Source organism: Catharus ustulatus, chromosome 4 (assembly GCF_009819885.2).
Source record: "Catharus ustulatus isolate bCatUst1 chromosome 4, bCatUst1.pri.v2, whole genome shotgun sequence".
Taxonomy (NCBI): domain Eukaryota; kingdom Metazoa; phylum Chordata; class Aves; order Passeriformes; family Turdidae; genus Catharus; species Catharus ustulatus.
In genome coordinates this window covers 48,990,975-49,006,783 of record NC_046224.1, presented here as the reverse complement: position 1 = coordinate 49,006,783, position 15,809 = coordinate 48,990,975, and the positions used below count along the sequence as shown (strand labels likewise).

At 38.9% G+C, this 15,809-nt stretch overlaps 1 protein-coding gene across 1 annotated transcript; it reads left to right on the top strand.

Annotated features, from left to right (window-relative positions):
• The first annotated feature begins 1,327 nt into the window (after nucleotides 1-1,327).
• Nucleotides 1,328-14,242, top strand: RAB21 (RAB21, member RAS oncogene family). The gene is made up of 7 exons (XM_033057607.2): nucleotides 1,328-1,696; nucleotides 8,253-8,312; nucleotides 8,492-8,599; nucleotides 10,227-10,290; nucleotides 11,028-11,082; nucleotides 11,486-11,574; nucleotides 12,427-14,242. The coding sequence occupies exons 1-7, from the start codon at nucleotides 1,550-1,552 to the stop codon at nucleotides 12,564-12,566; spliced, it is 663 nt and encodes a 220-aa protein (XP_032913498.1). The 5' UTR covers nucleotides 1,328-1,549; the 3' UTR covers nucleotides 12,567-14,242.
• Nucleotides 14,243-15,809: the final 1,567 nt, after the last annotated feature.

Sequence of the window (15,809 nt, the reverse complement as noted above, 5' to 3'; positions counted from 1 at the left end):
AATCAGATGTTTCAGTATTATGGATCATTTCTGTGCAAAGAAGAACTGAAAATACAAATCAGGCACATTCTTCAGTACAATCCTGTGTATTTATAAAGAATGCACATGGAACCTGTTTTTGTTGAAAAGCAGTAAAAAGCTGTAAGAACAGGAAGGTTTTCAAAGACAATCCTCCACACAGCCATGTGTCTCAGCAGATGTGTTTGCCAGCATTACCCAGGAAAGCCTCAACCTCCTGGGCCCTGCAGGTTGTGTTCATGAGCACTAATATCCATTGCCTCTGGCAATCCAAACTCCATTCTGCCTCCTTCTTCTATTCAGCCTGAAAGAATAACTAACAGGCCAGTTAGTTTTATTGCCTGTCTACAGAAAGCATGACTGACAGAAGCCAGCATCACTTTCCAGCACGACGGTATTTTTATAGCAACCTGCCGACAGCACTTACATGCTAATAAAACTAGAAATTTATTTAAAGAAAAGATATGCCTGAAGATTGTGTCTGCATTGATTTTTTTTCCCCTTGTCCCATTTCCTTTATTTACTAAGAAGGTTTACTTTACTTACCACTGGAGGAAATAAAAACAATCCATTCTGTATGTGAATGTAATGCTGTTCAGTGACAAGGCTTCTTACTTTGGGAAATCCCATCCTTGTTCTCCTGAATGCATTCTCCATTCTTTCCTCTTTTCTTTCTCATACAACAGAGCCTTAATACTATCTGTCAGATAAAAACGAAATTGCACTGCGAAGCCTTTTCATGGGCAGTGTTTTTCTTAGCACCAAAGGATCACCAGAGAGGCTGCGCTGCTGTCGTTTGATGGGTTTGTGAGGATTGCTTTTACTTAAGGAATGACACCCAGCTTTACAAGGCAGTTACCCAGTTCTTGTGTATGCAACTCTACTGGACCCCTGCAATCAAAGAGCTCGACTGGAGAACATGTTTCATGTGCCTTTCTCCTCACCTGCTCCCACATCCCTGTTTTAAAGTACTTCATTACGGACTTTTATTTTGCAAACATTTAGAGACTAGTGTAGCTTAGTTCACAGGAACGGAAATCATACAAAATCCGCGTCGGTGTTTATTAGGGGCTTTGGTTTCCCCGGGGAAACGCGGGGCAGGTGCGTGCGCTGCAGGAGGACACCTGAACCGGGATTTAGGGACAACCCTTCGGGACAGCAGGGCCCGCGCGGGATCCCCGGCCAGGCCCCGCCCCCTGCGCGCGCGCGCCCGCCCCAGGCCCCGCCCAGCAGCCGCGGTGGGCGGGGCCTCCCGCCGCTGCCGCGTCCCCCCCTCCCATTGGCGGCGGGGGCTGCGCGTGACCGGGCGGTGCGTGACGTAGGAGGAAGAAGCCGCCATTAGGGGCAGTGGGGCCGCGGCCGCGGGGCAGGGTCTGTTGCCGTGTCCCTCCCCAGCTTCTGCCTCCGCGGCCTCGCCGGTGCCTCCCATCCCCGCCAGCCCCGCTCCCCAGCGGGTCCCCGTCCCGGTGGGCGGCGGCGGCGCCGCGCTGCGGCCCGTTGATGTGAGGCGCGGCTCGGCGGCGGGGCGCGGATGGCGGCGGGGGCCGGCGCGGCGGCCGGGGGCCGCAGCTTCTCCTTCAAGGTGGTGCTGCTCGGGGAGGGCTGCGTGGGGAAAACCTCGCTGGTGCTGCGCTACTGCGAGAACAAGTTCAACGATAAGCACATCACCACCCTGCAGGTGCGGGCCGGGGCAGGGGGTGGTGGCGTGGGGGGCCCCGCTGTTCTCCCTCACCTTGCGCACCTCCTCGCTCTGCTGGCAGCGCCTGGTTTGCGGCTCATGGCACCCGGAGCTGCCGTCGCCGCTCGCTAATGGTGGCTGTCCCCTGCCGAGTTTGCTGGAAGCCAATTTTCTCGTTCTTTTCACGCCTCAGATCTACGCTTTCACTATATTTAGGCCTCGTTTCTGTTCTGCATACTAACTGCTCAGTGTTTTTTCCAGTTACGTGTATGAATGTCTTCATTTGAATCTTGGAAAGTATGATGCAAAAGTAATGTTGTTATTGTAATCATTGTTAGTGGACTGATGACTAAGTGTTTCATACGTGCTGCGTTTCTGTTAATCATAGTCTTCCTCGTGCTCTCAAATCCTACCACTAGGTACTATCTAAACGTTTCTGTTTAAGGAGAACAGCTTTCACAAAATGGTTTATAAGATTAAGGCTTATGATTTAATAACGGGAAAGATTCTTAAAGCTTATCTGCTTGTCACGACAGCTCCCTGAATTTTGGCTGCGTTCTCAGTAGTACTGTCTGCTGTTGTAAGGAACTACAGAGTGATGCTCTGCTAATGAAACGTGACAGGGTGCCTGCTTGAAAGCAGTGGGTTTTTTCATGGCCTGCTAGTTAGTGATGGATGGCATGTATGCCATGGTACAGAATAAACTGCTTGTACTGTACATGGTCTCGGAAAACATGTTTTGAAGTCTGTGTTGTGAGTGGTGTGTTAAGTCTTTCAGGATGTCAGCTCACATAGGTAGAAGTGTGGATTCAATCTATACCACTCTTAATTTTTTTTCTTTTAAATAGAGAAACAAACCCTGTCACTTGGTGGGCCAGTAGTGGGTTTTGAACTAATTCTGTGTTTCTTGAAGTAAAGAAGAAACAGTAGGTGATGTAAAGAAGAAAATAGTTTTAAGGTAGTTATGTGCTATTCCCATGCATTTAGGGAAAATTCTTGAATTGTGTATCTCAGAAGTAATTGATAGTGGAACTTTCACTTAAAACCAAAGCAGCAATGTAGATGCTCTAGAAGCAATACAGGGAATGTTTCATAAACAGATAACGTAAGTTCATTTTTGCTGTGAAGAGGTAAAAAATATGTTTTAGACTTTGTTATCCTGTATTCATACTTAGGATTTTGCGTTAATCTGTTGGTAGGTTTACTAGTCAGGGTATTCATCGGAAGCTCGTTGTAGCTGTCATGCCTCAGAGTTAATTGATACTTGGTATGCCACAGAAATGCCTGGTACCTTGTAGGTGTCAGAGGGGCAGCCGAAGTGTAGCATTGGGCAAGCAGTCAGTTAAAGTGCATCAAAATGATCACAAATAGCTGAATTATCTTATCCCGTGTTTTAAGAGTAGGTCTGAGTAGATTGTTATGCGATGAGGCTTCTTGGGGTTTTTTGTACTTTAAATCTGTAGTGGAAAACATAATATTATAAGCAAAAAGTGGGTTGGAATACAGACTTGGGTCACAAATATCATAAAACACACTTTTAAATTGCTCCAATGTGCTGATAGGAAAATGTCTGTAGATAGTGTGGCTCCAGAGTGTTTGGTTTTGTCTGGAGAGGGGCGTGTTGAGGAGTGGAAGCTCGTGCTCGAGGTTCCTACTGAGAGTTTGTTTCTCCACTGTAACCAGGTTGCCAGCTCTGTCTTTTAACTCACTGCATGTTGTTTATCAAGTTGTTTGCTTTTCTATTCTGAGCCTCTTTGGCCACATATGCATCTTACTGATTGTAAAATACAATGTCAATTGCTGTTGAGTCTTACTGTGCATCATGTGCACTTGTAAAGTGTTATCTTTATTATTATTTCCCTATATCTTACAGTTCTAGAAAAAATTGAACTCTTCCACTATTAAAAGATAATTTAAAAATAAGATGAAGGGAAACTAGGGTATCTGATTAAGCAATGAAGTAACATGTTTGCAAAGCATCCTTTGTTTTTTTTTAAGATAAAAGGCTTAATCTGATAAGGTTACTTTGTTTCATGGCAACAGTTCAGAGTATTGCACCAAATTCCTTTTGTTCCAATAAAGCCAAAATTAGATAAATACTTTGCTCCTGGTCCAGCAAAGTGACAATGATGAATCATATGAAAAGATCACTAGATATTGAGACAGGACACTCCATCCACAATATTCTCTAACTTAAGAAAGTATTGTGTAGTGCCTCATTCCAGTATGTTTGCAACAAAAAGGGTGGTGAGACTGTCGCCTTCTGGGAACTTCACCTAGTGATGTTGTTCTACTGTGAAGTCATTCTTTGCATACCCAGATAGGTGAGTTTGTTTGGTGCTAGTAACAGAAGAATTCGATTAAAAGGGAGCAGCTTCTCCTGCCTCCCCACTCCCCTTCTCTCAGTGCTAACTGGGGTGCACTGGAACCTCCTCTGGTTTAGGAGGCTGCTGGGATGTGTTGCTGTAGTTGTGTTAGTATCACGTCATGTACTTAAGATATTCTTGACCTGCATGTTGAAGTTAAGGTAGCTACTGATTCACAGAGGAAAGCATATAGTTAGAACATTGTGGAAAAACTGTGGAAAGGTAGGGGGTTTTGCACACAATTAATAAAATTAATAACCTGTTGGCAGACCTGGTGGGACAGTTAGAATTGGTTCCCAATGTTTGAAATATTGAAGTGCCCTCATATTGATACTTGATATAAATTTATATCTTATAATTATTGTGAACTGTGCTGGAATTACTCCAGTAATAAACCTACTGTCAAACTATTGGATTTTTAAATTGAGTAAATACTTTTTTATTATTTAATTACTCAGGATAAATACAACTTCTGAATACTGCTCTTGCAATTGTATGGAGTTTTGCTAAATGTTCAACCTGAGATTGCTGCTGATATGGTTGCAATTGTTGAGCTCCTGATTGCTTTGATGGACTTGGCATAACCTGGGAAAGATGCCTTGATTATCAAGATAGCTGGGGGTGAGTGGAAGACAACGTAAGGAAGCTCACTGCTATATGCAGTGTTTGTATGCCTGACTTGCTTCTGTTGAACATGAAGCACTCAAGGGCAGGTGCCACACACCTGCTTTTGTTCAGTGACTTTCAAGAGACTCTGTTCCAGCTGTGTCTTCTTGTGTTCCACTCAAGCCCCTTTATCAGCTCCTAGCATGGCCTGGTGGGCATACAAAACTTAACTCACAGAAGAAAGAATTTAAAGGAAGAATATATTTCCTACAGCCACATCAAAAGATTGGAATTTTAGCTCTTATAATTGCATTATTCTTCTCTAAGTGCCTAAGTATTCTTCAAACCAGTCATAAGACAGTGTCAAAATACGAAAAATAGAAGCTTCAAAGAGTTGCTTGAAATTACGTATCTTTGAATTAACCATGGCCCTGTGAGTTTTTGAAAGTCGAAGCAAACTGTTGTAGTAATTAAAATAATATGGAAAAGACCTACTGATTGTAAATGGAGTCACAACTCTGACTTGTAGTACTCAATACAGTAATTTTTAGAGACTTACAGATTAGAGAAAATGTTGAAGCTTTTTCTGTGTGTAATTTCCTAACGCCCTGTAGGTAGTCAAAGGCTTTGACTTTGAAACTTGACAAACTTTAAAGTCTTGGCAACTGACTTTTTCTCTAAACTGTCTCAAACAGAAGGTAAGATGCTTATGTGTTCGGTTTTCCCAAATTTTTAAAAACTGCATAGTCCTGCTGTTCCCTTGTTTTTCTCCCTCACTAACCTCAGAACAGTTGTGGAGGGGTATGTGTGTGTTGAAAGGTTAAAAAATTAGTTGATTTGTCTTTGGCATATTTGCCATTGTGGATGTAAAATATGCTTTGTTGATGGCAAATGCAGCAAACTTACCCATACTAATTCATGAGCAGAGCCTACTAACTGTATTCTTCAAGTACATGAGCAAAATAAAGAAGAATGAAGCATTAAATCTGTAGTATAGTATTGATGCTTTCCTCCAGCATGTTCAGAGCTTTTTGCTTGTTACTAACCATGACTGCTTCAAATACCAGGTTCCAATCTTGTTACTAGACAAACCTGCTTGTAATCTGGGTATTTGATAGAGGATACTGTCTCTCCTTTTTTGATTATGGGCCTGCGACTTTAGATAGACTAAAACTTCATCATTACAAATTCATCAAGTTTTAATGCAGAGAGCAAGTATGATAGCCCAGTGCTAAACACCCTTGCCACAGTTTTCTGTGATTATTTTGTGATGCTAAAAAGCCTTACTTGCATGTAGGAGTCTTTTAGTGCTGGAGTATATAAAAAATGGAGATCTATATCTCAGTGATAAAGGACACTATGCCTATCAAAAACTCTAGTACCTGAAGGACAGGTTATACTGAAGCAAAACTTACCTATGTAGATAAACCTACTTTAGTTTTTGTTCTGTCAGATAGGAGATACACTTGTGCTGTTAACTGGGTCATTGGCTAAGCTGCAGTGGTACAACTTTATGGATACTAAGTTCTCTGTGGTTTTTAATATAAATCCCCTTTGTGTGAAAGATTTTTCTGTTCAGAAATTGATTTTCAAACACTTGTGTGGAATTTGCATCAACTAAGCAAGTTTGGATTGTTGATGTTATGACAAAAGCAAACATTGCTCAGAAGAGCTTTTCCTTTGAGATTCATGGTAGAATATTGAGTACTATAGTACAGCAGATCAATAAAATATTGTCAAGTAATCTTGATTCATTGTACCTAACAATAGCTTCTCTCCCTGTGGCCCAAGTGTTGGTGAATTAAAAGTTCTGAAGTTGCCTCCAAACTTGTGGCTTTTAAACTGTGTAATACAACAAATGATGACTACTGATGAGTTAATCCTCAGGGACAGCTGTTTGAAACCATCAACTGCTTTCTCTAGAGTTTTTAATTAAAGAATTAAAAGTTTTCTGATGTTGAAGATTTACTATTCTGCTGTTAAGCTGTTGCAGGTTGGCTAGAGGGTCTAATCCATTTAACATGCTGTCTGGAAGTTTTTCCAGACTTTTGACACTGCAGTGAGTCCCCTCACTGTAGACTGAGGGGGTACTGTAGTGTTAATGCTTTAGTTATGTTGAACACAAGGGTTGTAGTGATTAGTTCTTTGCTATCTGCTCTTGGACAGTGTCTGTTTTTCTTTTGGTCTGCTATCTCTCTCTTCTTTTTATCAGACTTTGTGGAAAGTTTTGGGGAAGGTGCAACTTTAAAGATGAAAAGGTTTCATCTTGGGTCACTCAGATGCTAGAGAAGTAGTTGAAGAGCAGGAGCTGCTGTAGCAGCTGAATGTTGAAAGATTTTAACTGTAATACAGGCAGCATTCCAGAAAGGCACTTTCACAGCCGTTTAGGCTGGTGTACATTGAACTGTTGTGATCTTCTGTGTACATTCTGGTTCCTTGTGTAGTTAAGCAGCAAACTGGTTCAAGCAGCTTCTCTGGCCCATGACTCTTTCCACATGTGACTTGGTTCTGTGGCTGGTCAGTGCTTGTACAGAGCACTCTTCTTGAGCTGCTGCAACTCAGCCTAAAATAATCTGTGATGGATGCTTAATAAAATATCACAGAGTACTTGTTTGAACCGAAATGTAAACTGAGGTAAAACTGAAAGGAAAGCTGACTATAAGGCAGAAGACACAAATTAGCCCTTGGTAACTGAAATGTTTGATGTAACATTTTACTGCTGGTCTTTAGAATGGGGAGAGCAGTTCCTAATGCATCAACACCTTGAGACCCTGATCTGGTCCATTAAAATTGTATTAAATTCTATTCCCTTTTTAGCCATCAAATGACAGACTTAGTAACAGAGGTGGTGTCTGAAAATGTGAATCATGCAAGTTTGGAGGAAACCAGACCTACTCAAGTTACTAAAATTAGATTAACCTTGCAATGTGCTCTGATTCTGTAAAACATTTCCAGAAGTTAAAGTAGTGGAATTCTAAAGCAGCTTGTATGCTTATTCTGAGGCTTCTCAGCTTAAACAAACAAAAACACAGAACCAAAAAACAGATGAGGGTGAGTTGTGGGCTCAGTTCAGCAAAAAAAGGGAAAAGTTACCGACAAGAAAACTTGTGAAATACTAATGTTCCAAGATATTTAGTGATAAGTTAAAACAATTGTTTATGGTTGTAGTAACTTACTAATAGTGAACTACTTTGCCTGATTCCTGCAGATTAAAAATCCTGTTAGGCTGGTTCCTACCCAAACTTCACGTACTCTTGTGAAATACTTTTGAGTTCAGTTTAGACTTATCAGTGTTGTGAATTCAGAGTCTTTCCATATAACTCATCCTCCCCAAATCATTCAAAACAACAGCAAAAGGATGTAGTAAATGATTGTCTTAACCCAAATTTATTTGGACTAGACTGCTGGTAGACTGTAGTGAAATGACTAACTGGTGTAATATTGGCTTAACCTTCCTGCTTACAGAGTCTTTTGATCTGGAAGTTTGTGTTTCATTGGTTCTGATACTTCATTAATAAGTTAATTTGAAGTCAAATTGTATATCTGGTTTGTAAAATTTAACTACAATCTGTTTTGCTTTCCAGGCATCTTTTCTTACAAAGAAACTAAATATTGGTGGAAAAAGAGTAAATCTTGCAATATGGGTATGTTTACATTACTATTTTTTTCCTCCTTAGCTAATTAGAATGTTTTTCTGAAAAAAGTTACTTAGGCTTACCATATCTCAAGTGTTAGACACTTCTTAATAAAGTAAAATTTCCTAAGTATGTGAAGTATTGTTTACTTTGTCTTAAATGCTAACAAGTGTTTTTTTTTAATGCAGGATACAGCTGGTCAAGAAAGATTTCATGCATTGGGGCCTATCTACTACAGGGACTCTAATGGTGCGATTCTAGTATATGATATAACAGATGAAGACTCTTTTCAAAAGGTACTGGGCAGCTTTTACATCTAAACTGTAAACTGGTTGAAAGATAATCTGTGATGTGTGTAAACAAAAGTCTTCTGTTTTCAGCAATATGTATTATATTTTCAAGTGTAGATCATGTAATGAAACTATACAGTTTATTAGTATGCTTTTGAAGAACTGACTTCCCTGCTATAAGGTTATTCAAAGAACACCAGAGAATTAAATTGTTCAGTTTCTTAGAGCACAGTTCTGAAACGGCCAGAGTTGTGGGTTTGATCCTTGTACGACCATTCATTTAAGAATTGCACTTCGTGATCATTGTGGGTCCTTTCCAACTCGGAGTAATGTGATGTAGCTGTGCGAATCACCTGTGACAGGCTCTAAGCATAAACCTGGACTGTTGTCATGGTATGCTATACTGATCTTTACTGTATAAACCAAATTATGAAAAGATACTAGGTGACACGACCTTTTACAGATCTGAGAACTCTATAATTGCAATACCTGATAATGGAGACATTACCTTTTCTGATAAGTTATTTGTTCTTCAAATCCTCATCAAAATGTGAAACTTGATGGTTAGTTATTTTATAGCTGTATTAGTTGATTAGATTGATCAGGTGAGTTTTTTCTATGCTATATCAATCTATCCTTCCACTCTATAGGATGTTTCAGCTGAAAACTGGTGGCACACTTTTCTAAGCAAGTTTGTGTCTGATTAGCTTTTGGCAAAACCAGTTGGACTTCTGTGTAGAGAGAAGTAAGAAATTGTGGTTGTATGGGCAGGGTTTCGGTTAGCAGCGATAGAAATAGAGTAAGGATGCAGATCCACAACACCTTCATTAATTTAAATAGTCTGGTGTAGGGCAAGTAAAACTCTTGTGCTAGCAGCTAAATACTTGCTGTCACCTGCAGAATGGTGATGACTTGTGGATACTACTTCAATGTGTGCCTTTTCATGTTGAATCCTACTTGGTAAAACCCTGCGATACCAAAATGTTTAAACGTGCTGAAAAAAAAAGAGGGAAGGCTGATTTACAGAAGTGACTGCAGAAGTACTGCTGTATCATGTAGCCTAACTTATTTTTAGATTCTTCAAGTGATTGCCTCTCTTCACAATTATTCCCTTAAAATAGCAGTTCCTAAGTCAGTGCAGTGATCATACAACTTTCAAAGCATGACAACAGATTTGATAAGGTACCTTACTATCAGCTGAATTTACATGTTTGTCCCATCTGTTCTCTGGTGAAATAAACCTCTCATAATCTAACCTGAAAAACTCGGTACAGGTGCCTTTACCTTTAAAGTGCCATTTGTGTTCTGTCAGTAAGTTCCTGTTGATAAGATGCCATGTCTGACTTGAAGTAGTCCATGCAGTCAGCTTGCTATATGGAGTGCAGTGAGTTATATTTCTGGAGTAATTGAACCATTTTGTCTAAGTCATTTGCTCTTAATTTCACCTGTGAAATAAAATCTGCTGAAAAAGGGCTATGAGTAGCTATCTAAAGAATATTTTTCCATCTGTTACTCTGAACACTTTTGCTTTAAGTTTAGAGTAGATGGATAGTGAAGGAAATTGGATGGTTCCACATTGCCTAAGTTAATAGTATATCAGGTGAAAACAAACTCACCTCTGTTCTTTTTGCAGGTAAAAAACTGGGTTAAGGAATTAAGAAAAATGTTGGGAAATGAAATCTGTTTATGTATAGTAGGTAAGTATTTTTCAACATGACTGAATTGGAAACATCTGTTTTCATTAATAGCATCTTCCAAATGCTGCCTCAACAGCTTGTACATATGAAGGGGTAAAGCTTATGTTAGATATTTAAAATTAAACTGGAGGTAGATGTTTCAGTAGATCACATGGAGGAAAATAAGAGTTTGATGGAAAAAATTAGCTGTTTAATTGTACACTATCAGAAGTGCACAGTACAGACACCTGCAGACTGTAGTCTAACAGAAAAATGTCTATGTCCTCAAACTCCTGGCTTTTCTTGGTGGCATAGACTAGGTGCTTGTCTGTTTTGATAATTAAGTGCTTGCAGGTTGGAGTGAGTCTTGGATATTTCAGTGCAAATGGAATGCAACAGAAATTATCTAATTATTAAAACCATTTAATGAGGTTAGATATGTGGACATTCTACAAAAATTACATTACCTCTGCAGCACATAGAAGGTGCTAATAAATCACAAAGAAAAAGGCAAAATGCTGAATTGTATGGAGGCATTTAGCTGTCCTGATCTCTGTACAGATGTAGCACTTCATTGCCTGTAAATACTTGTGTGAAAGGAGATTCTTAAATCATGTTATCCTTGAGAGTGAGACCTGTCCGAGAGCCGGTCTTTACTGGGATGGCTTGAGAAAATGGAGTACTATGCTTACATGTCTGCTTTCTTTTTGGATAATTTTAGAGTACAAAGACTTAAAAGATTTACTTGTTTTCAACAGGTAACAAAATAGACTTGGAGAAAGAGAGACATGTGTCAGTGCAAGAAGCAGAAATGTAAGTCACACCTCTTACTAATAGAAACAGTCATTGCAGAATTATGCTGGAGTAATAAACTCGTGATGTTAACATAGCAGCCAGCTAGGCACTGCTGGCCCATGCCTGCCAGTTGTTGAGTGTTCTGTTAGTATCTAAATCACAGGGTGTCCTGGCTGAGAGTAGTTTGTGATTAAAATCAACATTTGCAGTTTAAAGCCATTTCAAGGCATGAAATTTTGTCTAGTGTTGGATCAGTCCTGGCAGTTTTAAACACAACTCCATTTTTTAAATTAAATAAGCGTGTGTGGATTAACTCAAGTTAGAATAAAACCTCTTGTGATCATGTTATTCCTTCATGTAAAGTGGCTTAGAAAGATTGAGTCCTTTACTACAGTGAGGCTCCATATCTGCATTTCTACAGGTATGCTGAATCTGTTGGAGCAAAACACTATCATACGTCAGCTAAACAGAACAAAGGAATTGAAGAACTATTTCTTGACCTTTGCAAAAGTAAGTATTATGTAGTTTGTTGGTAAGGAGCTCATTCATAAAGTGCTTCAGGTTTCAGAAATGCTTTTCAGGCCATATGGAAAAGTTTGTGTAAAGTACTACTTAGAACTGACTTCAGTCTGCTTCAAACCAGTTGTGTTCTGTAACAGCTCTGGAAGCTTTATGTATGGATGCTTATAATACTGCAAATTCATGCTGTACTCCAAAAATGTCTTGGTCATTTGTTGGAGTACTGACTGCTGTTCCACTTACCACACATAAGCAGTAACCCAAGTCATACTTCATGTTTCAAATCATAAACTCCAAGCTTTAATGATGCAAATTTTACACAAAAATCTTAACAAATGGTAAAGATCATGGTATGTGGGATTAAAATCTAGCACAAGCAAATCATCCTATTAGTTGTATTTCTGTGATAAAAGAATTTCAGGAAAAGGTCTCCTGCATTTCTGAAGAGGTAGTTGGTTGGGCTTTTTGGGGAGGGAGTTTTTGGGAGGGTGGAGTTTCTAGTTTGTTTGGTTGGGATTTTTTACCAGTGTTAATGATATGGGTAGGTAAATCTAGCTTTTGAAGTTGCTAACTCCAGGACACCTGAGAATCTCTATGTTGTCCTTTAGTTATCAGGAGCTGCTGTATGTTGGGTGCTTAAAATAAAGGATTTAATATGTTCTTGCAACTATGCCATGTGATACCTGAGTACTTTGTTCTCCATAACAAATAGGAGAACCACTCTTGCTGAACTTTTGCCTCTGTGCATATAGTTCAGATAGATTAAGATAGCAGAGTCTTAATGTAAAAATGTGGTGGAATTAATGCAGTGGAATGTCATTTAATACAATTCTTTCTTTGCAGGAATGATAGAAACTGCTCAAGTGGATGAAAGAGCAAGAGGCAATGGCTCCAGTCAGTCAGGAATAGCAAGGCGAGGTGTACAGATCATTGATGATGAGCCACAAGTACAGAGCAGTGGAGGGTGCTGTTCTTCTGGATAATTATAAAACTGTGCATCACTGCCCTCTCAATATGAAGACTGCCATATTCCAAGTCACACATTCTTTACCAATGGAGTAATAGAATTAACAGTATTTAAAAATAATCACATGTAACACTGCAGAGACCTTAAGTGCTAAACTAGTGGCGTCTGTGACCAGAGAATTGGCGTTTTCTACAGTGGTTAACAAAGCAATTACCAATGGCCTTTTTACATATTTTTCTTTAATGAGGAATAATATGCATGTAGAAAAGACCTACTTAAAGGCTTCATTTATATTCTTTTAAATCAGATCATTATTTAATAACTTATATACATTGTTGTTGGAATGGTATACGTTTTTGCAGCTCTTTGTATTTTGTGGTAGATGGAATTGTATCACTTCTAAAATGCAGATTGATTTTTTTTAAAATTAGCAGATATCTGAATTAATATTTTTGCAGGGCCTCCACAAGCCTATAACTCAACTACTTTGATATATTCTGTTCATCTGTATGCCAAGCTGATAAAATACATTGTAAATTACATATTAAATATTTTATCTGCTTTTACAGTTGCAGGTGCAGAAATATGTACATCAGTCTTGTCAGTGATTGTGAAGTGAATAAGTCAGTGACAGATGCAAGCTTTTCATGTGCACTGTTAAATTGCTCATTCTGTCCCCTACCTGGAAACAGCTTTGTTTTGGGTACATCCACAGCTACAGCAATTTTTTAATCCATTTCTGGCAAGCAGCAGTATTTAGAGCATCCCCTTACTGGAAGAGAATGCTTCTGTAAACTGCTGTTTAATGTTGAGGTGTTTGACTTGCAGCTACAAGTTGGTGCATGCACATACCTTGCCTCTGCAGTTACTTTGCCCTTTCAGAAGATCCCCAGAAAGTCAAAGCAACTTTAGCCTTCATCTGTCTGGTAGCCAGTAAACCAGATGCATGGGAAACTCTTTAGCTGCTTTAATACATTTGTTTCCAAAGACATCATTATAAACTATTCATGAGCATATTTATTTTCCCCTGCCGGGCTTGAGTGAGCAATTAATTGGCATTAACTAGAACTTCTAATTTGAAGTGATTAAATTGAAGATGTGAAACTTGCCAGATGTAGCTGTAACTTTGGCGATTCTAGGCAGAATTGAACTTATCCCAGCTTGCTCTTTTTCCTTTAAAATGTTTTGAAAAAGCCCATTTAAGTTTCAGGAGGAGGGTTTTCAGAAAAAATGTGTAAACTAACTATCACAAAAGAACACAAATGGTGGTAGCTGAAACTTCAAAATGTTTTGTGCTCTGACTTTTTTTACTTAAGTTGTCATGCTTGGAAAAAACAGTAAAGGTGATGTCTATGACAAAGTAGAATATCCTTGGCCTTCCTTTTTCTGAAAGGTAGATATAGTATTGCATATGAATGCACTGAATGGTGTGGGTATGTTCTGATACACAAAAAAAGTAGTTAGTCTGTGTAAGAAGTGTGCTGTCTTTAATCTGATTTTTATTTTCTTTGAAATAATAGATGGCTTTGATACAGACTGATCCTGGTGCATTTTCTCCTTTTTTGCCTTAACTTTGGTGTAGATACTTTTCCTTAGACTAGCGTTGCTGTGCTCTTCTGATGTGTTTGCATGCATGATGGAGAAAGGTGGTCTGTTCATGTCAGTGAAGATAAAGTTTCTTGACTGTGCAGAGCTTTGGTGTGAATCTAAAATCTGTGATTATATTTGTCAACATGTAGCAACACCATTAACTTTCACATATCTAACAACAGTGAGCTCTGACAAAGTTGAAAACCAGATTGGTTTAACACTGGTATCTGACAATCAGCCTTGTAAGTGATATAATACATGAAGATACAAAGAGTGAAATTGTCAAGTCTTGATGTCCAAGAATGGAATTGCCTCAGAATAGGAGTTTTGGGTTTTTTGATTCAAATTTAATTTTTCCATCTCTGCTAATAAAACCCTAAATAGCCCAACTTCAACTAGACTTAGTTGAAGCAGTGTGTAGAATGCATCTTTCTGCTTGCAGCTAAAGTGTTTTTAGTGTATTGTGTGGTAAGGGTGTCCCATGTGACTTCTGCCAATTACAAACCTAACAAAGGCATGTTGATACTAGCTCTTAAGTCTCTTACAGAATTAAAACTATTACTACTGAAAACTTAGGTGGGGATAAAAAAGTCTACAATTTGGTAATACTAAAATGCCTCTGGGTGCTATTAGTGTATTTTTTAAAAATAAATTGTCAAGTTACTTTTTCTTAGGCTACAACATAAATACTCACTGGAAACCTTCCTGTCTAAGCTGTGGTTTGGTTAACTTTATGAAATGTGAAACCTGTGTTTGCAAGGTATCATTATGTAACTGGACAAAAATATAGTTTTGAGAAGTCAGGGAAGCTGGTTGAAGACTAGACAGAGGTAAAAACATGAATCTTTTTAGACTGATTAACTTAAGACTTCAGCTACTCATTGTTAGCAGACAAAATACAGCAGTTCCAGGAAAGAGTATCTTTGTCAAAGATACTGAGAATATTCTTTGTGCTTGATGTACAGAAAAGCACAAATAACTTGGTTTTCTATATTTAAGCAGGATCTTATTCGAGTAACCTGGTGTTACTAGTATGTGGTTTGCTTTTCAAGGGTCTTCAATCTTGCATTTGATCTAGATTGCCTGGTTTCTATGTCTGAAGGAGAACTGTTTTCTTGTTGCTGACTTCTGTGGTTGTAAACAGTAAGCAATGTTTCATTCTTCTGAGAAGTGAAAGAGAACAAGGCTGTCTTTAGAAAGTACCTCTATTGTGGGGTAGATAACCAGATGCCCACTATAGCATGTGTAAATCAACATTGAGCACACTTCCTCAGGGTATTTCTTGACAGAGATTACTCACATACATACTAAAATAAAATGGTCTGACTTTGTACAATGCTGTTCTAAAACCACTTTTAAGTGCTTGCTCAGAGTCTTGATGCTGCTACTATGAATACATGAGCTACCTATGAAACTTTATAACTTGCTGAAATAAAAGCCAACAAGCCAAAGTCCAACTGCTTTAATGCAGCAGTATGTCTCTCTGCTAGGAGTTATTTATGGACACTGTATACTGTACTTAAACTTCAGAAGCTATAAAAGATAGGATAGACTGATTCAGGCAAGGACATGCAAATGCAGATGTGTAGTTTTTGGAGATGACTAGTTGCAAAGACTGGGAGAGATGGCTTTATCTGGTTAGCTATGGTCTTGCACATGATTCCAAAAT